General features: G+C 37.8%; 2 protein-coding genes across 6 annotated transcripts in view; one reads left to right on the top strand and one right to left on the bottom strand.

Annotated features, from left to right (window-relative positions):
* Odr4 (odr-4 GPCR localization factor homolog) overlaps positions 1–12,608 on the bottom strand; it is a 33,731-nt gene extending 21,123 nt beyond the window's left edge. Inside the window, exons 1-8 of one of the 5 annotated variants that reach the window (XM_036202765.1) lie at positions 12,150–12,608; positions 11,604–11,766; positions 9,851–9,972; positions 7,002–7,136; positions 4,021–4,116; positions 1,988–2,094; positions 895–931; positions 71–211 (exon numbers count right to left, since the gene is read on the bottom strand). In XM_036202765.1, coding sequence (XP_036058658.1) covers positions 71–211; positions 895–931; positions 1,988–2,094; positions 4,021–4,116; positions 7,002–7,136; positions 9,851–9,949 — 615 coding nt within the window. In that variant the 5' untranslated portion in view covers positions 9,950–9,972; positions 11,604–11,766; positions 12,150–12,608. Of the gene's footprint in view, positions 1–70; positions 212–894; positions 932–1,987; positions 2,095–4,020; positions 4,117–7,001; positions 7,137–9,850; positions 9,973–11,603; positions 11,767–12,149 lie in introns of those variants that run through there. The other 4 variants (XM_036202762.1, XM_036202764.1, XM_036202763.1 and 1 more) reach the window with 4 other exon arrangements.
* The window catches only part of Tpr (translocated promoter region, nuclear basket protein), a 59,714-nt gene continuing 46,816 nt past the window's right edge, over positions 12,360–25,257 (top strand). Inside the window, 7 exon segments of the mRNA XM_036202759.1 lie at positions 12,360–12,554; positions 12,887–13,201; positions 15,204–15,308; positions 16,425–16,498; positions 22,114–22,210; positions 24,141–24,244; positions 24,434–24,598. Of these exon segments, the coding sequence (XP_036058652.1) occupies positions 12,533–12,554; positions 12,887–13,201; positions 15,204–15,308; positions 16,425–16,498; positions 22,114–22,210; positions 24,141–24,244; positions 24,434–24,598 (882 nt within the window). The 5' untranslated portion in view covers positions 12,360–12,532.

Genomic DNA, 25,257 nt, shown 5'->3' with positions numbered 1-25,257 from the left:
TGTCACAACCAGATTAACAGCAGAGAACCCACTCAGTAATCAATGAAGAAAACATATTTTACTTTGATACCTTTGTATTTTTTTCCAGAGTATAACTGACAGAAGTAGCCGACAGTGGGATGTGAATATTAACGTGAATGGTACACTCTAGAGACAGCCATGAGGTAGACACTCTATTTTGATACTTCCAGTCTGCAGGTCTTGAAGAACTCTTTAGTGGGAAGGTGGAAAAACAAAACATGATATGGCTTAGGTAACATATGTGCACTAATAAAATAAGGTATAAAATCTATATATAACTTGAACAGGCTAGCATCCTATAATGTCCTGTCAATTCCCCATTTAAGGGAAACAGACATTATAAAGTGACCATGCATTAATTTTAGTACTCTTTCATACATGCTAGACAATCTTTGCAGCCTCCTGCGGGTAGGTAGAAAAAGGGTCAGAAAGCTCTGTGCAGAATTCTAAAAGGTGCCCAGGCATCAGCTTTCACTAAAGATTCTGCGTACAGCAAATGCTCACTGAGCCGCCCCTCATTATGGTTGTGCTCTCCCTGCTTCCTACACTGCTGAGTTATTTTCATATTGCTTTTAGGCAAATGCTGGTCTGGCTTCTGTGCCAAACGGGGAACCATTTGACTAGGCACTGAAGCGACACAAAATTCTTTGTCACTTTTACCATCAGCTTCCCAAATGTAAACCCCAGGAGATTAACAACAACAATAACAATAACAACAACAAAAAAAACACAAAAAACTACAGGTGGTCATATGCATCAAAAAGAAGTGATGACACCAAAAACTATTAAAACTAAATATAAACAAAGATGAATTTTGACTATTAAAAGCAGCTTGTAAAACAGAAAAAACCTTTAAAGAGTGGTTTTTCTTACCTTTGGATCACAGACATCATAAGTTCGACAAGATAATCTTTACTAATTAAGGTCACAAATGACTCCGAAAGAATTCTTGATAATAAAATATAATCCAAAAACTAAAGATGGTACATATAAGTACTTAAAAATTATAATACTTCAGATACTTAAAAGACATATACAGATATATAGCTATGCATTTATATAAGTGTTTGAATGTTTATGTATTATGTATATTATGTGTATATGATTGCTGACTACAGTACTCCTGGTGCTTAAAAAAGCAAACAAAACACAAATTTCCTTTTGTTTGTAAATATTGTTAATCATAATAAATGGAAAGGAAGCACCTGAGAGTTCCTGTTCAAACATCGTCTGCACGGCATAAACAGTGCTACTCCAGATGGGATCAAGCTCAGGAACATTTACTGGGCTGTGATACTTTGCAGGCAAGTATCACATCTTCTACAGGAAAAGTCTCTTTTTTAATTTTGTCTTCTCCAAGTCCTCATTTAGTAGGTCCTTGGACTGTGCCTCCTCTTTAGTGACAGACATGTCTATCCTGGGGAATTATAGAGGAAAGGGTCTAAGGAAGCCACGTGACCATGGTGAAGGCATAAGAATTCCTACACTGTCCAGCTCAATTATAAGTGCTTCGAATTGCACATTTTAACTCTAAGAAATGAAGATGAAATTTATATTAACACAGCAAAAACATTATATATTTAAGCTTACCTCTGAAAAGAAGCTACAGTGCAAAAATATACATAATTAGAGAGCTGGCAAAGAATTCAGAATCTTAAGTCCTTTCTACCAAACTCAGCACATAACCAGTAGCCATTATCATTATTAATATGATTATTGGCATCCCTAATCATAACAATGTGTTCTTTAAAGACAAACTTAATAGTATTTTTTCAAAAGGATGATTTAAACAAATGTTGAAGGAAAGAACTGTAGGATTGTGATTTGCACAGCATATGATTTGGGGAGAAGAGAGGAAAAGCAAGTTCCTTGCAGGGTACGCTGTGGGTGGTGCGGGCTAGTCAGCAACACTAGTACTGTAGCCAGAACCACAGACATTAATCATAAACACCTAAATAAAAGATACTTTTTTGTAGAAGAACAAATGTGAAGTATCACTCGTTCTGAGACCTCTTCCTCTGTGACATTCCATAGTCTTTTTCTATTCATAGATTTTTCCACAGAAAATATTAGCTGAAAGACAGAAAAATATACATGAATTCATCACATAATGAAAAAATGCTGGAAAAGGCATTGATAATTCCCAATCTTCAGAATTTCATGGACTATATCATCATATAACCATTTGTGATTTCATAAAAGAATCCACATAAAAAAATTTGTTTTAATAAAAAACATAATTCCTCATAATTAATAATTAACTGGACATGACACATTAATTTTGGGCAACTAGCATTTATATAAAATATAGAATACAAACTTTGTTTTTGTTGTAAAGTAAAGTAGTAAGTGATTGTTTTAACTGCAAAAATAAAACATGTTGCATAGTTAGCATAAGCTTTCTTACAACAATGGGCAGAGAGGTCTAATTTGTCATCTCATTCTTATGATCTCTACGCCGAAAACAACTTACCAGAAGACACATGCCTTTCCTGATAATATCAAAAGAAACTGCTCCACAAAACACAGTATTATATAATGACCAAAATTATTGACAATGACAACACATTTTATAAAGTTATTTATTAAAGTATCTGTGGTGATATTTTGTGTGTGCTCTAACAAATAAAGCTAGCCTGGAGATCAGAGAGCAGAGTTAGCCACTAGGGGCCAGGCCATGGTGGCACACACCGCTAATCCCAGCACTAGGAGGTGGAAACAGGAAGGGAGATTGGCTGGGTGGAGACAGGAATATGAGGTGGGAGGAGAGAGGAGCTTGCTCCCTTTCAGGCTGAGAAGTTGGCAATGGGGCTGTGGCTTACTCCTTGGTCTCTCTGACCTTTCAGCATTTACCCCAATGTCTGGCTCTGGGTTTTTATTATTAAGACCAATGAGGATTCACACTACATTAGTGAAAAAGGCAATAAATTTAAGTAAATCTTAAAATGGAAGAGTGCAAAGGACTGAAAACCATGTCAGGCAGGGTCTATGTCCTTTCTTCCCAGGCACAAAGTATCAAAGTCATGGGTGAAATATCTGCAGCAGAGGATACAAAAGTGGAGGTAGCTATAGTACCTACAGATTGCTTTAAAAAAAATTATTTATTTATTATGCATACAGAAGAGGGCGCCAGATCTCATTACAGATGGTTGTGAGCCACCATGTGGTCGCTGGGAATTGAACTCAGGACCTCTGGAAGAGCAGTTGGTGCTCTTAACCTCTGAGCCATCTCTCCAGCCCCAGATTGCTTTTGTAAATCGCCCCTAGCCACCAGCTTTGTGCTTCTGAATGGTATACAGTCCCTCTTGCTCACACGGTGAGATACGCTTGTGAATGTACATGTGGAAAGTGAGTATGTAACGATAGGAAAGCTTCCTGAAGATGACTTTAGGTTTGAGTTGCACCCTCTCCAGGAGTAAAGAGTAAGTGTGTGATTACTGTTTATTTATTAATCTCAGAACTTCAAAAGACGCGACAAGCATAACTCAATATTACTGCCATCACTTCCTAATATGTGGAGGGTCTATGAGAAAACTGCTATTGCACAACCATTATGACTGCTTATATAACATTATGATAGCATCTTTTGAAGAGGTGTTTTAGGGTCAGTAAGATGGCTCAGTAGGTAAAGGCATTGCCATGGAAGCCTGAAACCTGACTTCCAGCCCTGAGATTCATGAAAAGATGGGAGGAGAGAACTGAGTCTACAAAGTTGTCATTGTCCTCTGACCTCCACAAGTTCACCGTGGTGGCTGCATGACCCGCCCCCCACAATCATATATATGTCTTTAATAAATAAACCTTTAAAAGTATTTTGAAATATGTAGCTTTGACTGAAAAAATATTTAGATTTATTACACACAAGATCTGCAAGCAAATGTATAGAAAAGGCCATTTCAACATAATTCTAGCATGAAGAATTATGGAACACTAATGTATGATGCTTAAAATAATATGTAACTTTGATCTCATTAAGAGTTTTTGCTACTTTGGACTTACTCTGCGCAGGGCATTTTGAAAATCATCTGCTAGTTCTAAAGTTGTAATAATAAATATTCCAAGAACCACAAGTCCTCCAGGGAGCATTCTGGATACCTAAAGATAAAAATACAGTATTAGCTACCATAAGCATGTCAGTCTTTCCTATTTGATGCAGTAAACATCAAATCAGCAAGTGCCTATCCAGGACCAACTATACATATAGAATCCAGGTAGAGACAGTTGAAAAACTAGAGTGTAACTATGTATGTGTGTGTAGTATACCCCTTCTCAGAGTACCCTCAACTTTGTATCTTAAAATCACTTTAGTAACTTGTCTAGGTGCATCAATATATAGACCCTTTTCTCCTAAGATTTGTAAAGTGAAATTTTTTCAATGGTCTTCCAACTATCTGCAAAATAAATATTTTACCTTAGACTGCCATTTTAATCTCTCCAGCATCTGGCCAATCTGATGTTCAGAGACAGCTGATCTATTTTCTCTGAAACATTCAAGCATGGTCAAAACGACTCCCTGTTCCCACACACTGCCCTAGGCTGTCTAATTCTATGCTTTCCTCAGGTTCTTTCCTCAGCCTCAACTGACTGCTCATTCACTGACATCTGAATTCAGTGAGCTAACTTCAAAGTCAACTCGAGGGAGCTGTTTTCTCTTGCACATTGATCTCTGAACTCCCCGTTACCCTGGAGAATCAGACAGTCTTGTGTATGTGTACACTAACCTGCCCTCTATTACTATTTGACCTGCACATGATGTGGCTGGTTTTAAAACTACAATGTGTTTTTCTCTCCCAGCCAAATTCAGTGACAAGGGTACTTTTGCTAGCTTTCATAGACTTAGAGTATAAGCAAATGATAACCAAGTTAAATTTTAGAAAACTAGATACTAAAACATAATTTCTACTATATCTGCATTGTGTCAGCTCATGGTTCCCTCAGATTTTGTAATTTCCTTTTAATCAAATGTTACAAAGTTTTTATATTTATTATGGGGAACCTTTAAAAGCTTTAAAAATTAATACAAATTTAACTCTAGAGGTAAAAATATTAATTTACTATTACAAATTCATGCATATTCTCTCTGTCTGTATTTGGATATAAATTATACAGAACACATTAAATTTCATAGGGAAGGTAGGGCAGCTAAGTGGTTAAACCACTTGCCACACAAGCAAAAGGATGGGCTTTCAAATTCCAAGAACCCATGTAAATGCTGGATGGGCATAGCAGCTGGCCTGTAATGCCATCCCCTAAGAGCGAAGACCAGGGATTCCCTAGAGCAAGCTGGCCAGCAAGACAAGCTAGACTCTGCCTCAAAGAGTAAGACGCGGAGTGACTGAGAAAGATTACTGATCTAAGCTTCAAGCCTCCATTTATACACTTGCAAACACACATACACAGCGTGCATTCACACTACAAAGACATGAAAGAAAGAAAAAAAAATTATAAGAAAGCAAAAGCAAATTTGGAATATATACTAACAGGAATTAAAGTAATACCTTCTTTAATAGACAACAGCATTAATTCTTGGATTTTTTTATAATTGCATACTATTCTGATGGAGATGTCATTTTGTATGTTATGAATACATGTTGCTCTGATTGGTTGATAAATAAAAGCTGTTTGGCCAATGGTGAGGCAGAATAAGGTTAGGTGGGACATTCTAGAGAGACAGGAAGAAGGCAGAGACACGCCAGCCAGCCAGCCGCCCAAGGAGCAACATGTAATGGGACACGGAGTAAAGCCACAGAAAACGTAGCAAAACATAGATTAATAGAAATGGGTTAATTTACGATATAAGAGCTAGCTAGCAGGAAGCCTGCCATGGTCATAGTTTAAAAATAATATAAGCCTCTGTGTGTTTACTTGGGTCTGAGCGGCTGTGGACCAGGTGAAATACAGGAAAACTTTCAGCTACACTATTTTCCCATCATAAATATATGCACATTTATTTATCTTAGAGGTTTCAAGTTGGAAGAAAGATAATAATTCTTTTACTTTACTCTAATCTCTACCGTATTTTATTCTATACCACAATTTATTCAAGAGATGTTTTAAGTGAATTAGCATACTTATTACTTTTTCCAACAACCTCTAAATCCATTTCCTTCTCTCATAACAGTAATACTGTCTCACAAACATTCAAGGTAAAAATCGCAGCCATCTTTGGCTATTTTCTCTTCTAAATTTTCATGATTCTAGTGCTTTCTCTGAAATTATGAATGAAGTTTAAGCCAATTAATCCATGCATTTTTTTTTAATCTAGTATTTTACAACTCACACTACAAACCATGGAAATGCTGTAGGATCTCAGCCTACAGCCGTAAATACAGGAAATAGGTCCTGCCCTCACCAAGCTCCAGATCTAGTGCAGGCTCATACCCTCACTGGTTTGGACTACTGCTTTAGCTACAGTTTCTCTGCTGTCTCCGGGATCTACTCTCCACTAACACTGTGCCAATGTTAATGTTACCTTAGACACTACTGGCAAAAGTTGCTTTAACCTCTTTTAAAATACAGGAGTCTAAGGGCTTACCACTGGATTTTTCAATATAATACTTTTATTAGTACTCTGAGGATTCCACACAATATACTTTGATCATATTCATCCCCACTCACCACAGATCCAGCCTGCTACCCTATGCCTTTCCTTCTAACTTCATGTCCTACGTTTTTGTTTTTTTTTTAATAACCCTGTGAGTCCAATTGGTGGTGCCTATATATCCACAGGTGTGGGGCCATCCAATGGAGCCTGACTGATCTACTGGTGGCCACATACACATTTTTTAAAGCCACATTCTTTACCCTTGCTGAATGTGTTCTCTGACTTGTTCCATTAACAAAGTCCTAAAAGTCATTCATGTCCAACCATTGGCATGCATTTAAGAAAGAAAACTGTAAAATTCTAGTCTAGTAACCAGGAAGCATTTTTTTTCTGTTATCAAGTAAGTACAAACATCTATATGGCAAGACAATTTTACCTGTCTGGCATGTTCTGTGGCCCATTCTTCATCCAAAGTATCCAACTTAGCTTTGGGATGTTTGAGGTTCTCATTCTGTTCCTCTTTGGGTGGTGTTCTAGTGGCAAGAATCACATAATCCTTTTGTGAAGAACACTTTAAAAACAAATTGTAAAAGCTTATTGCAGTTATATCTGATTGAAGAATTACCTCTGTCATGCAAAAACTAAACAGTTTTTCAGCAATTTAAACTGTTAACACTCATATTATTATATGGAAGCTATACTCAAGGGAACTGATTTTAATGAACAACCTTGCGATATGTCTCTCATAATGCTCCTTATCTTTAATGTATGTAATAGCAACTTATTATTTACTTGGACATCCTCAATATAAATCACAGAGTGGTCTTTAAAAAAATAATTCTGGAACTGTGGCTGTAGCCCAGTTGGTATAATAATTGCCTAGCATGCAGAAGGCCCCAGCATCAATCACCAGTGCCACATAAACCAGGCATGATGGCATACATATGTAATCCAGCACACTCAAGGAAGTAGGAACAGAAGAACTACAAGTTCAAGGTCATCCTTGACTACAAAGAATTTGAGGTGGGTCAGGGCTATACAAAATTGTTGAACAAATATTTGTTGTGGAATGTGCAAGTGAACTGACATAACTAAAATGTACTATGCTTAGTCAATACTCCAACTGTTTTATTTATTTTCTCTGTCGTTTAAATGGATTGGATGCCTAGCAAATATAAAATCTCATTTAGAAAGCGACAATGACCTTGTTTATTTTATTTGGTTTGCCATAATAGTGAAAAATAAATAAATAAATAAACTTACATAGATGCATTGAGAGAACAAGGGAGGGGATTTGGAACAAAATTCAAAGAGGTTCCAAACTTCAAGTCCTTCATTTTTAACAACAGTTAAAAATGGTAATTAAAAGTGAAAGATCTAAAAATAAACTTATGGACTAGAAGATATCTGTTTCACTACAGTATAGTTCCTAAATTAGTTAATAAGGCTCATAATGTAGTTAGAATGGTGTTATCTCCAAATATGACCTAAAACTCCCTAGAGATCATTAGCATCATCTTGAAATAAATATTATTTCCAGAAAATCACTTTCAAATGTATACAAGAGTGTATGGCTTGATTAAAGACAAGTCTTAGAGCTGGAGAGATGGCTCAGAGGTCAGGAGTGAGTATTCTCTTGCAGAGACCAGATTCAGTTCCCAACAACCACATCTGGTAATTCACAACAGCCTAACTCCAGCTTTAGGGACTCTGACCCCTCTGGGCTCCTTGGGCATCTGCACTCACATATGCACGTGTGTACATGCACACATACACACTGAAAAAAAATCATGAAAATAAAATGTAAAAATCTGTATCTATATCTCCTTTTTTAAGTTCTCCCCACCCCTTCTCTCATTTTGTTTTGGAATTGTATTTTACACAGCCCAGGCTGGCCTCAAACTCACTATATAGCCAAGACTAATCCTTCTGCCTCCACCTTCCAAGTGCCAGGACTACAGCCATAAACCACCATGCCTGACATAGAGGTATCTCTTCTTTTATAAGATGCTGAAGCTTGAAAAGAAAGAGAAACTAACATAAAGTGAGCTCTGGAATCAAGGGAAGAGAGAATGCAGAAAATGAAGAAATGAAGACAGTATAGAGCTGGATATAGTGGTTCACATCTATAGTGAGAACGGTAAGTTCAAGGCTGGTTTGGACTCCATAGTAAAATGCCTGGTTTAAGAGGTGCTGAGTGAGGTAGGCAAGCATGGGAAGTACGTTTGCCTGGGACCCTATTTCACTTGGGTCATGACTCACCTGCCCCCTCTTATACTTGGTAGCCTAGTCCCTTCACCTGTAGGAACCATGCATAAACACCTCTCTCCTAGCAGCCTGACCCCCAGAGGCCACTACCTACATTGGGCTACACAATGCTTTCATCTCTAAGAAATAGTACAGATTTCCATGTCTTTGGTAACAATCACATTAGACAGTTTCTATTCAACTATATTCCCAACATATCTGGTAAGAAGAATAGAAACATCCAACCAACCTAAAATGGTTTTAGGTGCATGTGCAGTTAGACAAACTGTCAAGTGAACTTTTAAGGAAAAATCTTACGTCTATGTATTAATTTAAATTTCATTAAATCCGGTGGATTATGGGCAGGGACATGTACATTAGGGAAAATAAGTATCAGACCTTATGTAACCTAGCAATCATAATAAACAACCACTCAAAATATATCCTTAGAAGCCAGCCATCTCCTCCTTTTGAACCCCATAAAAGTAAGCCACAAACAATAATTTGGACACTTAGGTACTCTCCTTCATGTGGCCTGTAGTGAATCTTAACTTCTGCTTTGTTTCTTACAAAGTTATCTTGCCACATTTGCAAGTCGATGAGTCCTTATTTTCAATTATTTGGATAAGAGGCCAAGAACTTGGGAAGAACTGATCCTGACTTTCACCATGCTGACAACCCTCAGTAACATTGAGGCTGAAACTTGGGGCTTTATTTATGTTGGGCAAGTACCAACTGAGCTATATATCCAGTCTAAAACACAAAGAAAGCAAAATGTGAATAATCTGGTCAGTGAAGAGTTAAATTTTGAAGTTTGGACGTTATAAGTTACTTTCACAGAACCAAAGGGAATGTGATTGTACTTATTCAAACTTCAGCCAGGTTCCCTCTCTTTCAAAACAATCCATTTTGGATTACCTTCTTCAGATTATGTTCCTTCCATATACAACCTTGAATTTACTATCAAATGGCATACTTAATTTAAATTAATAAGTAATTTGTTTTCATCAATATGCAGAGTAACAGACATATACATACCTGTCCTATCAAAAGACCAGAGACAAAAGATTTCCCCTCGAGATTGATGTTTGAAAGATACTGGCCAACAGTCTCTTCTACAATGTAGGTTCTTCCCATTATTGACAGCCAAATTCAATAGCCTAAATTATAAGAAATAAAATTTGCACTTTTGGAAAAAAATGTGATTTTTGATGTTTTAGAATGGATAGATGGGTAATAGAGAAAAAAATAAAAGTAAGTGGTACAATCCTGACAACTGTCCTGTCTTGTTTTTTTTTTTTTAAACGAATGTAACACATCTTTTTTTTTTTTAAGATTTATTTATTTATTATGTATACAGCATGTATGACCAGAAGAGGTAACCAGACCTTATTACAGATGGTTGTTAGCCACCATGTGGTTGCTGAGAATTGAACTCAGGACCTCTGGAAGAGCAGTCAGTGCTCTTAACCTCTAAGCCATTTCTCCAGCCCCTGTCCTGTCTTACAGTGATTATTTACTACATAGGGCATTCTTTTTTTTGTACAATTGAAATGTAGCTTTGGAATTCTGAGTACAGTGCTGTAACAAACCACTCCCTGGGGGCTGGAGAGACGGCTCAGTGGTTGAAAGAGTGCTTGTTGCTTCTCCATAGGGCTGGAGATCAGTTCCTAGCACCCAAGTCCAGTGGTGCCCAAATGCCTGAAGCTCTGGCTCCAGGAAATCTGAGTCCCTCTTCTGGAGTCTGCATGCATGTAGCACACCTACACCGATATGTACACCAAATTAAAATCATAATAAGAAATATTTTTTTAAAAAAGAATGGAAGGATAGACTCCCAGCCAGGTATGGTGCCACATGCCTAGAATTCCAGCACTCCAGAGGCTGAGGCAGATTTGCTATCAGGAGTTGGAGGCCAGCCAAAGCTATACAGTGAGTTGCAGGCCAATCATATCTAAACAGTAAAACCCTGCCTCAAAACACAGAAAGAAAACAAAAAAACAATAACAAAAAAATCACAATTACCGTTTAACCATGAGAGATCAAAGCTATTTCTCTTTCTTGGGATAAGGAAATAATGAAACCATTAGTCAACACATCTAATTTCTTATTTTAGATCTATTCCTTAGCTACATTCTCTTTGTTAATTTATCGGTGAACTTCTGCTGGGCGGTGGTAGTGGCACATGCCTTTAATCCCAGCAGAGCCAGGCGGATCTCTATGAGTTCAAGGCCAGCCTGGTCTACAGAGTGAGTTCCAGGGCAGGCTCCAAAGCTACACAGAGAAACCCTGTCTCGAAAAAAACAACAACAAAAATGTATTGGTGAACTTCCATGTTCTCATTTTTTAAATATGAAAGATGAATTTCTGATTCATTCATTAAGATGTAGAGATTCAAATTTCTTTACTCAAGATATATTATAAAATGATTACTTTCTAGAAATTGTACTCGGTGGGAAGGTACAAAAGTGAATGATTGCTGACATGAGACAACTCACTTAATAGCCACATAAGTAAACAGTAATGACAATTATCTACATAGCTTCCATTCTACTCAGGGCATTATTCTAAATACTTTACATGCATTGACATTTATTTTAATATATACCCCCACGAGGCTAGTACTAGTATTGTCATCTCCGTTTTATACATAAAGAAATCAAAAGAAGGAAATAACTCCTCCAAATGACAAAACTGTTTCATGGGAAAGGAGGGATTTAAGCTCTGACAGTCTGTATTACTAACTTAATCCCTCCGACCCCCTTCATTGAAACAGGGTCTGACTACTAACCCAGGCTGTATTGGAATAATAACCCTCCTGCTTCTTACTCTCGGTTGCTGAGATCACAGGCATGTGCTAACCCTTATTTTCAATCAAGGGTCAACAAATTCTTCCAGAAAAGTAAGCAGGCATGAAACGAAGTACATACTGAAAAACAGTGCTGAAACATGATCTGGAAACAAACATAGTTCTGTTATTGTGGCAAGATGATATCGTGACAATTGTTTAAAAAATGTTCATATAAAAACATCAACATCAGACATTTTTCTGCAATGTCATCTTCATAACATAAACTACATTCAAACTCTGATTTCTTTTTTTCTTTTTTGTCTAAAATATTAACTGGACTACTACATTAATTCGCAGTGAATCATTCAGTACCTCCAACCCCCATGTTTGTACGAGGTTTGACACGAGTTATAAACTGCTCAGAACTGGGTTTCAGTGTGCACCAGAGTGACAGTCCATATGTTCCCTAACTATATCCTTTCCTTTTTCCCCTCGAAGAGGAAGTTGTTGGTGCCCGAGTGCACACACAATCGTAGGTCGACTCACTTGTTCTCAGAATGTGCACACGTGGCCAACAAATCCCTCGAACCTTCTGTCAGCAAGAGAACTCCGGGGAGACTACCAAGTTAGCTGCCTTCAAGGGTCAGATGCCACTCAGGTCCCGCTTTCCCCGCCAATGAACTCATCAGAAAGCGACTGGAGACGCTCCACTTCCCTGTCCAAACTAGGGCACCGGCGGGCGCAGCCTGATGACGCACTCCATCCCCGCACACATCTCCGCAGCTCTTCTACCTAAGCAAGCGTGGCCTGCACCCCGCCCACTTCGGGGCACCATAGAGAGCAGGGGCGGTAAGCCCGGAGCCTGTTGATCCGCCCTGCTGTGACCCTCTAGTGGCTCGGTTTCTAGAAGCGGCCACAGAGGAGTACCCATGGCATCCCGGGGTTTTGACGGTAAGGTCTCCTTGCTTCCCGGGTCGGGGGTTAGGGGGGGGGGGGTAGGAGAGGACGATGGTTGCTGAGCACGTACGTAGCGCCACCGCGCGGACACTTGTCACAGCGGAACGAGGAGAGCCGGGGGAGAAAGAAGGAAGCGGAACGGGAGGTGCGGACGGGACTCCATTTCCCAGGAGCCTTTGGGTCTGGAAGCCGGTGAAACCAAAAGCTGGGTCAGAGGCCCGCCGGGAACTCGCATTCCCAGGGTGCATAGCTTCCGGCAGCTGCGTGCGCGTAGAGGGCGCGGTGGCGCCCGAGTGCTGCGTCTAACGCGGGACTCTATTTCCCAGGGTCCCGCCGCGGGAGTCTCCGGCGGGCCGGCGCGAGGGATCCTGCGAGCGAGGCAGCAGACGGGGCGGCTCAGACTTCTGGGTTCCGCGCCTCGCCTTGCTCCTTCGTTTCTCCTTCGGCGGCTGCTGCTGCCGCCGCCGCCGCAGTCGGAACCCCGGCCGACATGGCGGCGGTGTTGCAGCAAGTGCTGGAGCGCCCGGAGCTGAACAAGCTCCCGAAATCGACCCAGAACAAACTTGAGAAGTTCCTAGCTGATCAGCAGTCGGAGATCGATGGCCTGAAGGGGCGGCACGAGAAATTTAAGGTCGAGAGCGGTAAGTGGGTGAGCTCTCCGAGCCTTGGTTTCGGAGCTGTGTCCCTCCTTTCCCGCTTGCACTCTGCGAGGTGTGCGGATAGCATCACGCAGGCTCCATGTGCAATGTAGGCCTTCTCTTCCCTCCTCGCTGAGTGATTTTTTTTTTTTTTTTAAAGGAAAGGAGCGATGCCTTCTCCTCCTCCTCCCAGATCTAAATCCACCCTCAACTCGTCTTACCTAGGAATCTTAGCTTGGGCCCACAGACAAATTGTGGAGAATTTTGGTCAATTTGCACCAGATTTATAGGACTGTGCAACCCTAAACCTGATTCTGTTTTGTTGTTCTTTAAATGACAGTAATTCCTCCTATTTTCTACCCACCTGGATTTCTAGGCCTTTGCCAGTTTCACCTCTTCAATGCCTTGTTCGTCCCAGAACAAAGTAGTAAATGACCACAAAAATGAATTTGGAAGCAACAGATAATCACTAAAAAAGCGATGAAATTGCACTAAATGAGTTGGCTATATCGTGTTTCCCTCAGAAAGCTGGAGATTAATAGAAAATATATACAGATCAGCTATTATGTGGCCTTGTAGTTGCTTTCATATAAGAAAGTTGTGGACTCAGTGGTTTGAACTGGTTTAAAGATAATAGTAATTACCCATTAATAAAATAAGATTTTATTGGTTTTTCAAAACGGTTTATCTGTGCAACAGCCCCAGCTGTCCTAGAACTAGCTCAGTAGATCAGGCTGGCCTCGAACTCACAGAGATCCACCTGCCTCTGCCTCCAAACTGCTGGGATTGAAGACACCGAGCCTCATCACCACCACCCTGCATGATTTTTCTTGTTACATGTTTTCGTTTACTTTTTGGTTTTTCCAGACAGGGTTTCTCAGTGTACCTTTGGTGCCTATCCTGGATCTCGCTCTATAGACCAGGCTGGCCTCGATCGAACTCACAGAGATCCTCCTGGCACCGCCTCCAGAGTGCTGGGATTAAAGGCCTGTGCCACCACTGCCCGGCCTTGGTTTACTATTAATTGAGGAAATTAGTGCTGTGTTTTGGTAGAGATTAGAAACTTAGAAATTTCCACCTAAATTCCACTGCACCCAGGCAGTGGGACCGGGACCTGTCCTTAGTGCATGAGCTGGCTGTTTGGAACCTGGGGCTTATGCAGGGACACTTTGCTCACAGCCTGAAAGGAGGGGACTGGACGTGCCTGTACTGAATCTACCAAGTTGAACTGAATCCCTGGGGAGTCCTGGCCCTGGAGGAGATGGGAATGGAGGGGAGGACAGAGGAACCCATGGCTAATATGTAAAATTAAAACACAAATATAATTTTAAAAAAAAATTAAAAAAAGAAATTTCCACCTAAATTAATTTTCACTTAAATAAAGTATAGTTATCAAGCAACGTAGATAACGTTAGCAGCAATTATATAATTAATTGGTGAATATAAATAACTTGCACAATATATTCTGTTTATTAATTTACACAACAAATATTGAGGTTTTTTTTTTTTTAATATGTCCCAATAATGGGGTGAAGTAAACGGTTTGTACACAGTCCTTTTGTGGGAAGTCTGCAGATTTATTTTTCCAGAAATTTATGTAGGTGCCATTTTAATTGATTTACATCAAACCTTTATAAACAATTCAGTTTTTAATTAAATAAAATTTTTAATAAATGCTTATTTTTAAATGTTTAGCAATCTCCTGAGGTCTGGAAAAAATACCAAGATCGAAATTGTTGCCTACTTAGAAGAAATTAATTTATGAATCCCCTTTTAGGCATTATTGTCTTTGTTATATTATGTAAGTTGAAAATGTTAGAAAAGTCCTTTGCAGTGCTAAATCTATTTATTTACTGAGATTCGATTTTCCAATATTGGATCTTAAGTTTTGCAGTCAGTTTCCTAAGACATGAATCGTGGTCTTAAGACGGCTGCTTTTGGGGGTGTGGGAGGTGTGGGAGGTGCGCTTGCCTTTACTCTCAGTGTTTGGCCTTGTCTTTCGTAGAGCAACAGTACTTTGAGATAGAGAAGAGGTTGTCCCAGAGTCAGGAGAGGCTTGTGAACGAAACCCGCGAGTGTCAGAACTTGCGGCTGGAGCTTGAGAAGCTAAGTAAGTATTTAATTATATCTTTCTAACTGTTCTTAGGTGTTCAGTCACTTCTTGGTGTAGCATCACAGAGGCAGGGAGCCTGCCCTTCTGGAAACAGGTTTTCCAGATAGCAGAGCCCTGAACAAGGTAAAGACACACCCAGTTCCCCTGACTTCAGGCCTGGAGGCAGACTGTCCGCTGTTACATCTGTAAGTCCTATGTTAGTTTCTCATTCTAAATGTCCTTGGGCCTTCCAAACACCTGCCTCCACCCAAACCACAAAAACAGTGCTTTTAGTCTAATTTGATGGTGTCAGCAGACCTTGGGCCCACATCTCTCTCTGACTACCCCACAAAGAATCTTTAAAAGACACACTGCTCTCTGAGAGGGCTGCAGCTTTGCTTCATACCCACTGAGGAGTGATAAAGACTTTCGGTTCTGTGCCTTTCTCAACCCCCCTCCCCATCTCTCCCTCCCTAAAACTAAGGCATTATTCTTTGAGGTAAGGTCTTGAGTATCCCCAAACTCACCCTGTAGACTAGGCTGGCTTTGAACTTGTAGCTATCCTTCTGCCTCTGCCTCCCAAGTGCTAGGATTATGAGTATGTAACACTAGACCTGGCTTTAGATGCTTTCGTGGAAGAAATTTTCAAGTGTGTATTTTCCCTGTATAACTGAGTGTATACAGCAGGATAAAGCATCATGAATACAAGCGGAGTACAAACACAGTTTTTTTTTTTCTTTTATGGGAAAGGCGCAGTTCTTAGTAATAAAAAAAAAAGCACAGAATTGCACATTTATTATGATATGTAGTGAATACATATATGTAGTTCAAATTACATTATGTGTATTGATCTTCACGTTCTATTTTATATAAACTTAAATAGAAAATGGTGTTGAAAAACTGACATTGCTAATTTTACTACAAATTGGGAGTAGAATTATTACATTTGATTTTACATTTTAGTTACATTTGATTGTAGTATATGTAAACTTTTAGTCTGGAATACAATTAAGACAAGAATATATTCACAAATTTAGAATGTGGTTATAAATCAAAGTGTGTGATGGTGGCGGTTGGGTAAAAATGCCAATTTTAAGTTAACACATCTATGTGCATTACGTTCCTTTTCTCTAGATAACCAAGTAAAAGTGTTAACTGAGAAAAACAAAGAACTTGAAACTGCTCAAGATCGTAATCTAGGCATTCAGGTAAAAAACTGTCCAGTAAATAAAGCTGATTGCAGTTATGACACTTAAAGGTTTCCTATTCTGCCTTTATGTCTTAGATACTAGTCGGCTGAAGGGGAAATGTTCCAGAAGCTGCTGACAAATATGTATATAGAAATGCATACATACAATTTCTCTAAATTGATATTTTACGTATTATCTGTTGACTGGCAACTGTAGCCCAGCATACACTGGTTTGATACAGTTAGGGAACTGGGTCACTGTTTCTTTAGAGCAATGATAAGACTAACAGATTAAATGTGATAATAATGGTTGTTACTATGTTTTTTAATAGTCATATCTAGTCTTTCTTTAACCATACAGAATTACATTTTTAAAATTACATTTTTTTGAGACTCAGATTTTTTATTTTCAAAACTCAGTAAGAAAAAAATTATACTTTCGGCTTCTGAATAGGAATGTAAAATACCTAAAATACATTGATACATTAATTTGCAAGAAATGTAACATGCTTTAAGTACTTTAAAACTTTTAATGTGAGTTTTGTTTGTGTTTTTTTGCCTCGGTATTTAAAAAAAAAAACAGTTTTCTGAAAACTTAAAAATCTTATTTCTATATTGAAGAAAAACAGCATGTTCCTGGGTAAAATGGTTTTCTGAATTAATACAGACTTTAATGCAAGATCCTGATAAGCATTCTAAGTTTGATAAAACAGCAACAACAGTGAAGTCTGTAACCCAAAAGAATGATGGGCACAAGCATAGATACAATTTAATGAAACAAAACTGATAGAGCTAGGAATAACGTGTTTAGTTGCCTTGTAAGCCAGTTTCCTGTTAGTCACTAAAACACCACATGGAACATACAGTAAGAGGTTTGTTTTCATTGACAGTTGTAGCAGACTTTCTTGTTGGACCCTTGTGAGCCTACCAGCTGGCCAATAACAACTCGGCCTTAGCTTAGGCTTGTTCCTAACTAGTTTTTATTACTTAAATTAACCTATATTTTTTCTTCCATGAGACTTTTTACCTCATTTCTGTATTATCACCCTGATTCCTCTGTCTGTCTGGCGACCCTGCCTTTCTTCTTCCTAGGGTCCTCTCTGTCCTGAGAAGCCCTGCCTAACTGTTTCCTGCCTAGATATTGGCCATTCAGCTCTTTATTAAACCTATCAAAAGCCAAAGGCACGTTTTCACAGTGTAAACAAATATTTCACAACATTTTCCTCTTTTTGTCTAAATAGAAAGGAAAGGGTTTAACTCTAACACAGTAAAACTATATAAAATAACAATTATCAGGTAAGAATTATGTTTACAATGTCTATTTGTATTTGGCAGTTTTGGAGGAAATACTCTATTACCTATCCTATCTTGATGAGTCCAAAGTTTTATACCTAAACCGCTTTCTACCATAGCTTGTATTACCATCCTAAAAATATTTTTTTAACCTTAAAACATTTTCTTAGATAAACAACTTAAGCTTTTATGTCTCTCAACATTTATAAACTTTACATCTCTTTTGTAAGTTTCTCTTTTGAATTTAGTAACAAAACAGTATAACTATCTAGTCTTCAACCCCCATTAGAGACTCAAGAAGGATAAAATATTACTTGAGTAGACAGGAAGTGCAGAGCAAACAACTTCCAAAACTATAGAAATGACAGAAACACGTGGCTGCCTAGACGGTCACCCAAGTTTCCTCTGCAATGCTGGGGCTTCCATCTTCGATCTGCAGTTCTAGAATATCTGACATATTTTTTTGTGAAGCAGGAAAATTTTGAAGGACTGTCCTACCTTGTCTTGGCATGTTTGGCGGTTTCCTTCTTTTGTGAACTGCTTGTCCATTTAGACAGCATGCTGTCAGCAGTTGAGGCAAGGGCAGTTTCTTTGCCCAGTGTCTAACTTTACCACAAAGAAAGTAGGTTCCATATGGAGATTCTTCAATGCCCATCTTTTTTTTTTTTTTTTTTTTTTTTTTTGAAGTAGATTGGTGCTGTCAGAAGCAGATGTGCCACACTGTAGTGAAAAGCCTTAGGTTATTAAAACACCTTAAATGCTATATAATATAGGTCTCTGAAGTGTTTGAAGACCACCTATCTATGTAAAATATATCTATTTAACCTTGAAAACATACCTGCATGGCTACAAGTATGTTTGCTCAAGATCACTAACTACTAACCTACATTTCTTAATTATCCTAAACCATTGTAATAGAAGCCTTTGTAATAAAAGCCTTTAAAGGCTAGAACTTTACATTTGAAAATGAGCTGGAAAGGTATAATACCTTAAACAAGATTAGAGACATATACAGTATGTTAAAAATAACCTTAAATTTGTATCAATATATGAAAATTCATACCAATCTAAAATATTTGAGATTACTAGTTTTTTAGTTTAAAAGTAGGTTCAATAATCTATCCTATCATATCTTAAAAAAAAAAAAAATCCCTGAATCTAACTTCCTTTGTTTAGTTTCCTCACTGACCATGACCAATAACAACTTGCAACCAACTCTCCTAAACAACGACAAACTTCCAAATCTTCCAAACAAAAGACAGTTTTACAGGTTTCTGTCCGTGACCAGTTTGCTGTATTGCTTTGGGTCTATGGCGAAGAATGTGGTGAAGGAAGCTTCACCTCACTCAGCATAGGATGCAAAAAGTAAAAAACAGGATCTGAGGTCTTACTTTTTCCTTCAAAGGCACACCCTCAGTGACCTAAATACCTCATGTTAGGACCTACCTTGTGAGGTTAATATCACTTAGCAATAATAGTTAATAACAATTTAGCCACAGACTAAGAACCATACATGGTCCTTGCTTGGCCATTTGGGATCCAAGCTGTAGCAACTGATTTCTTATTGAGAAAGATTTCTAGGAAATAGCTGATAGCTTTTCTCTGAAGTTTCAGTGTCAGCAGGGAACCTACACTTCCCATATTTGTAACATGGAACTACAAGAACAGACATCAGAAAGAACAGGGCATCCAAATTATTATAAAAGTATTACAAATTATTTAAAAAGTCATTTCTAGTTGGAGATGCTATGATCTTTTGTCAGAAATTCCAAGGAAAATATCCTTTAACTAATAAGTGAATTCTAAAAAGTTAGAGGGTACAAAGTGTACAGGAATCAGTAGCTCTCTACATGCATTGAAAAGAAGTAAGTAATGCCATTTATGAACACATTTTTAAATGTATTTAGAAGTTTAAAGAGGTGAAGTATAAGATCAGTATGGTCTTATATTGTCGTAACAGGAACATAGACCAACAGAGTAGATGTAAGGCTTAGAAGTAAATAAAATATGCTACCTAAGGAATAGTGTTCCTTAGAGACACAAAATACAACAGAAGGAATATGGACTGTACAATGGACAGAAAATTGGGTTGATTTTTAGGTGGTGGTGGTCTTTGTTTTGTTTTTTAATCTATATTTTTTATGCTATAAAACTAAAAGGCAATAGGAGCAAAGCTTTTTATTTCTTAATTTGATGATGTTCTTTTGGAAATTACACTGAATGCTTAAGCCACAGAACAAAATTAATTGTGACCACAGCAAACTGAAAACCTTGTGTGCTATAGAGTAAAGCAAAGCAGTAGCTACCAAGAATGGGAGGAAAATATCTGATAAGTGCCTAATATCCAAGTTTCGTAAAGAAGTAGTAGTAGAAACAAATAATTTTATTTGCAAATGGACAAAAAACTTGACTTCAAATGGCTGGTATATGAAAAAGGTCTCAGTCCTTATGAAACAAGTAAGGAAAATACATGAACAAACCACATGTTATTATCAAAGATATAAGTAGCAAATGTCAGGAATGCAGAGAAAGGGGAGCATTTCTTGTACATTGTTGATTCATGTGTAGCTTGGTACATAAAACCAATATGGAAAACAATATAGACGTTCATAAACTAAATATAGAACTACCCTCTAACCTAGCAGTCCCTCTTCTGGGTATAATATTCAAAGGAAAAGGCTCTCCACCTTGTAAAGGTAGGTATACTCATCCATGTTCTTTACATGAATCAAAGCCAAGGTATGGGAGCAACCTATAGTTAGTCACAGACAAATAAAGAAAATCCGGTGTATATGTATTTACGATATTTGGCCTACAAAACCATTCATGTGCCACAAAATAGGTGGATAGGGAGGACATGTGAAATAAACCATACATAGAAATATGGCTTACGTAGAATCATAAAAGAAGTTAATGAGGTATGCGGAGATAGAGATAAAGCTGGTTGGTGGGTGAAGTGGACTCTGATAGAAGGAATAGATATATAGAGTGAAAAAGTCTGGAGATTGAATATATATGAGGACTATAGTGCATAAACTTGTGTTAAGACTTGGTGAAATAGATTTCTTTTTAGTTACTCTGGTAAAACAAATGACATTACTTCACTTAACTATAGTAATCATTTTGTATGATTCTATATATATGCTGTACACCTCAAATATAAACAGTGAATCTTATTGTAAAGAAATTTCTAAGTGTGAAAGCTTTTCAAGGACTTCAAGTGAGGCTGGGGAGATGGCTCAGCAGTTAAATCACATGACACACATACATCAGTTATGAGGACCAGAGTTTGAATCCCCAGAACCCACATAAATGTTGGGTGGGTATGGCTGCCATTTTATAATTTCAGGGCAGGAAGGACTAGACTCTAAAAACAATAAAGATTATCTCTCTTATTGAGCTCTGATTTCATTGAAACATTGCCTCAATGGCTGAAGTAGACCCAGAACAGGTGTCTTTATTCCCTGAGCCGTCCGCCACTCTGATCCCTGTTTGTTTGTTTGTTTGTTTGGGGAGGGGCGGTTGATCAATCTTTTTGAGTCATGGTCTCACTCTAAATAAAAACTTTATTTAAAATGATGTTAAAGGGAGCTTGAGGCAAAGGAAATAAATATTTGTAAAGGATGAGTAGGGGCATAATTGTTTCTCACCTTGTAACAGGAAATGTACGTTGTTTCCGTTTGAAGTTTAACATTCTCTACATGAAAGTGTGCGCATAAGCCATTTAGTCTGTTTTTAATGTATGACCACTTTCAGATGATAAGGAAATGGTTAAAGAGAAATACATGCAAAGGACATAGGCTACATAAATAATGAGAGCACAGAATGTTTGTAGTCACAGAAAAATGCAGGTTAAAGCAATAAGTTATTTATGTTTCCGTGTGTTGGCTTCCATGTCACCCCTCCCACTTCTTCACTACTCTGGTTAAGCTACTGTACTGTTGCTTATAACTCTACAAATATCTAAGTGGCCATTGACCTCCCTTAAGAAATAATTGGAACTAAAGTACAAATGCAGTGATAATTCCCACAACTTATTTTTAAAGTCAAACAAATTAGAAGTCTATTACATACCTAAATATAAATGCTATGTAAGTAATTAGGATACTTCCACGTGATGAATAATACAAATTCATAAGGCTAGGAAAAATGATTTTAAAAATCAGAAATATAGATAGATGTGTTGAGATTATTATGAGTATTTTTAACTTGTTGATATCTAAGTTGTAAAGAAAAGAAGACTTTTTAAGTAACTGCTAATGTTAATTGAAATGATGATTCAAACACCTGTATTGATTGTTAACTTAAGTTCTTGAAACATGCTATTTCTTGATATGACAGAGCCAGTTTACAAGAGCAAAGGAAGAGTTAGAAGCTGAAAAAAGAGACCTAATCAGAACCAATGAGAGACTGTCTCAGGAAGTTGAATATTTAACAGGTATGAAGAAATGTTCTGACTGCATTCTCTATTACTGGTGGTGCTTCGGTTGCTGATGCTCTGTTAAATTTCTTTAGTGTGGGAGAGTTCAGTGTAATAATGCTATTGTTTCTTCCATTTACTTATCAAGAGATTGGCCAGGCATCATATCACCTGCCTTTAAATTTCAGCACTCAGGATGCAGAGGCAGGCAGATCTGAGTTTGATGCCAGCCTAGCTCAGTCTGCATAGTGAGTTGCCGGGCAGCCAAAACTATATATAGAGACCCTGTATTTAGATAGATAGATAGATAGATAGATAGATAGATAGATAGATAGATAGATAGATAGGCAGGCTGACTGACTTAAATGTCTAGGAAGTTTACCCATGAAAACTGAGAGTAGTTGTAATTTGAGCTAAATTTATATATACAACTCTATGGTACAATACTGTTTGTTTATTTAGTCTTGTTAAGTTTCCCAGGCCTTTTTCAAACTCACTTAATAGCCCAAGCTGACTTCATATTTATTCTCCCAAGTACTAGGATTACAAGTATATGCCACCATATCTGGTTCCTACAGTGCTATTTATAATACCAAGTTGAAAGCAGTTTAACTGTACAGTTGCAAAGGCTGAACTTCCATTCATTTTATGTAGATACCTTTACACCCATAAACACTTAATCTTAGAACCTCAAAGAAAGCCAGTGTTTTTAAACAAACTGGAGCGTGGGCAACTTGTTGGTGGCTGTACCACTGAAGAAAATACCCTCCCTCAGCAACCATTAACTGCCAGAACTTCTGTGATGACATTTTAACAGGCCCCAATCTCCTCAAGTGCTATGCAGGTAACTGTGTCTGAAGTGAGTTCATGAGTGCAAGCAACTATCATTGAACTCGGTGGGCCGTGAAAAGAAGCCAGGGCAGGGTTGGAGAGGTGACAAGATAGCCATGGACTTGCTGAGAAGAAGGAAGGAGATAAGGGAGAAATAGTGGATAAAACTACTCAAATTCACTGGGCATGTGTGAAACTGTTAAAGAAGGAATATAAAATGTATCAGCATACTATTTTTGATATATTTGTCAAAAAATGACTTTTAAACAGTTATGCTTTCCCTTGGGCTTTTTAAAAAAAAATTAATTTCTTTTTTTTTTTTTTTTTTTTTTGGAGCTGAGGATCAAACCCCAGGCCTTGCGCTTGCTAGGCAAGTGCTCTACCACTGAGCTAAATCCCCAACCCCTAATTTCTTTAAATAAGGAAAAAGTGCTCACATATCTATGTTGTGATGTTGTGTAGTAATACTCAGCTTGGTACCTACTTTTCCAGTCTCAGAGAAGAATGACTTCAGAGTGTTTGTTGATTGTGTTGATTACCTAGCTAGTGGTAATTAGAACTAAATAAATTATTTTCATAAAAACATTATTAAAGATCAAGAAAAGTTAAATGTGCATTTTTAGTAGAAGGTTTTTATATTTGCTTTACCTTTTAAATTAAGTGGTTATTTTTAAAACTTTTAATAGCTCTTTAGGAATCTAGCTGAAAAGTTAAAGTTAATGTTAAGTATTTATAAAGTTAAATAACCAGTTAAATTAATTCACTTGGGTGGGTGTACAAATTTAGATTCTACTTCTTTGTTACAGTTACATTTACTGGTTAGAGAGATGGCTCAGTAGTTAAGAACATTTACTGCTCTTAATGCACTAGAATTTGGTTCCCAATAAATTACCTGTAACTCCAGTTCTAGAGGATTCATACAACACACAGTGCACACACACACACACACACACACACACACACACACACATGATAATAAATTAAAAGGTTTCAATAGAAATTTAGTTTGTAATTGTAGAAATTGAGTTTGTAGTAGATTTATATTTCTATATACTTAGTTCCTGCAAGTGTTAACTAGTCGTTATTTTTAAATGTTTACTCTCATCCTCCTTTCTAGAGGATGTTAAGCGTCTAAATGAAAAACTTAAAGAAAGCAATACGACAAAGGGCGAGCTTCAGTTAAAGTTGGATGAACTTCAAGCTTCTGATGTTGCTGTGAAGGCAAGTAATAATCGACTCCCAGTGAATGCGGACTCACGCCTAAGGAGCTATACGTTACTGTATTTTTTGTTGTCTTACTTAATAGTCTATGTTTCTATTCTAAAATAAAATTCATGTGTCCCTGAGCTACAAATGAAAGGTTTTTTTTTAAATAATTACACTTATTGTTACTTAAAAAATTGTTTTTAGTATCGAGAAAAACGCTTAGAACAAGAAAAGGAGTTGCTGCACAACCAGAATTCATGGCTCAATACGGAGTTGAAAACCAAAACTGATGAGCTATTGGCGCTAGGAAGAGAAAAAGGAAATGAAATCCTGGAACTTAAGTGTAATCTTGAAAACAAAAAGGAAGAGGTGAGTAATAAAATTACCTTCTTTGTATTGAGCATGGTGTTGGTAAGTTCATTAAGTGACAGTGTTCTACAAACACTGGTTAGTTACAAAACTTGTGCCAAATGGGAACAGTAGAACTCACCTTTAGGGGAATAAAGATTTTACAGGATTTCAATGACATTTATACCACCTGCTCTAATCACCTTTCTTTGCAAAGATATTAAGAAGTAGCCCTAACTTTGTGAATTATATTAAACACATTATTCCATCGAATAACTCTTTCCTTACATATTTGAAGGTTTTGGCTTACAGTACCCTAGGTTACCTTGCAGTGCATGACAGTGGAAGTGAGACACAAAGATGGCTTCAGGCTAAGGAACTCCTGCTCATGTCATTGGACAGTTTTCCTCTTTGGTCAGTCTTGTCAGTTTTAGAGACTGACTAAACCCTACTGTCTTTGCCCCACTGATACTGTAGTGATAACTTTAGAGGTTTTTGCTTGTTTTGGGGGCGCCTGCCACCAGCTACCAAATAAATCACACATGCAGGCTTATTCTTAATTGTGAATGCTCGGCCTTGGCTTGCCTTAGTTTCTTGCCAGCTTTCCTTAACTTACCCCATCTACCTTTTGCCTCTGGGCGTTTCCTGTTCTCTTCTGTAAGTCTTACTCAGTTGCTGGT

Source organism: Onychomys torridus, chromosome 11 (genome assembly GCF_903995425.1).
Source record: "Onychomys torridus chromosome 11, mOncTor1.1, whole genome shotgun sequence".
In the NCBI taxonomy this organism is placed as follows: Eukaryota; Metazoa; Chordata; class Mammalia; order Rodentia; family Cricetidae; genus Onychomys; species Onychomys torridus.
This window is presented reverse-complemented; position numbering and strand designations above follow the sequence as displayed.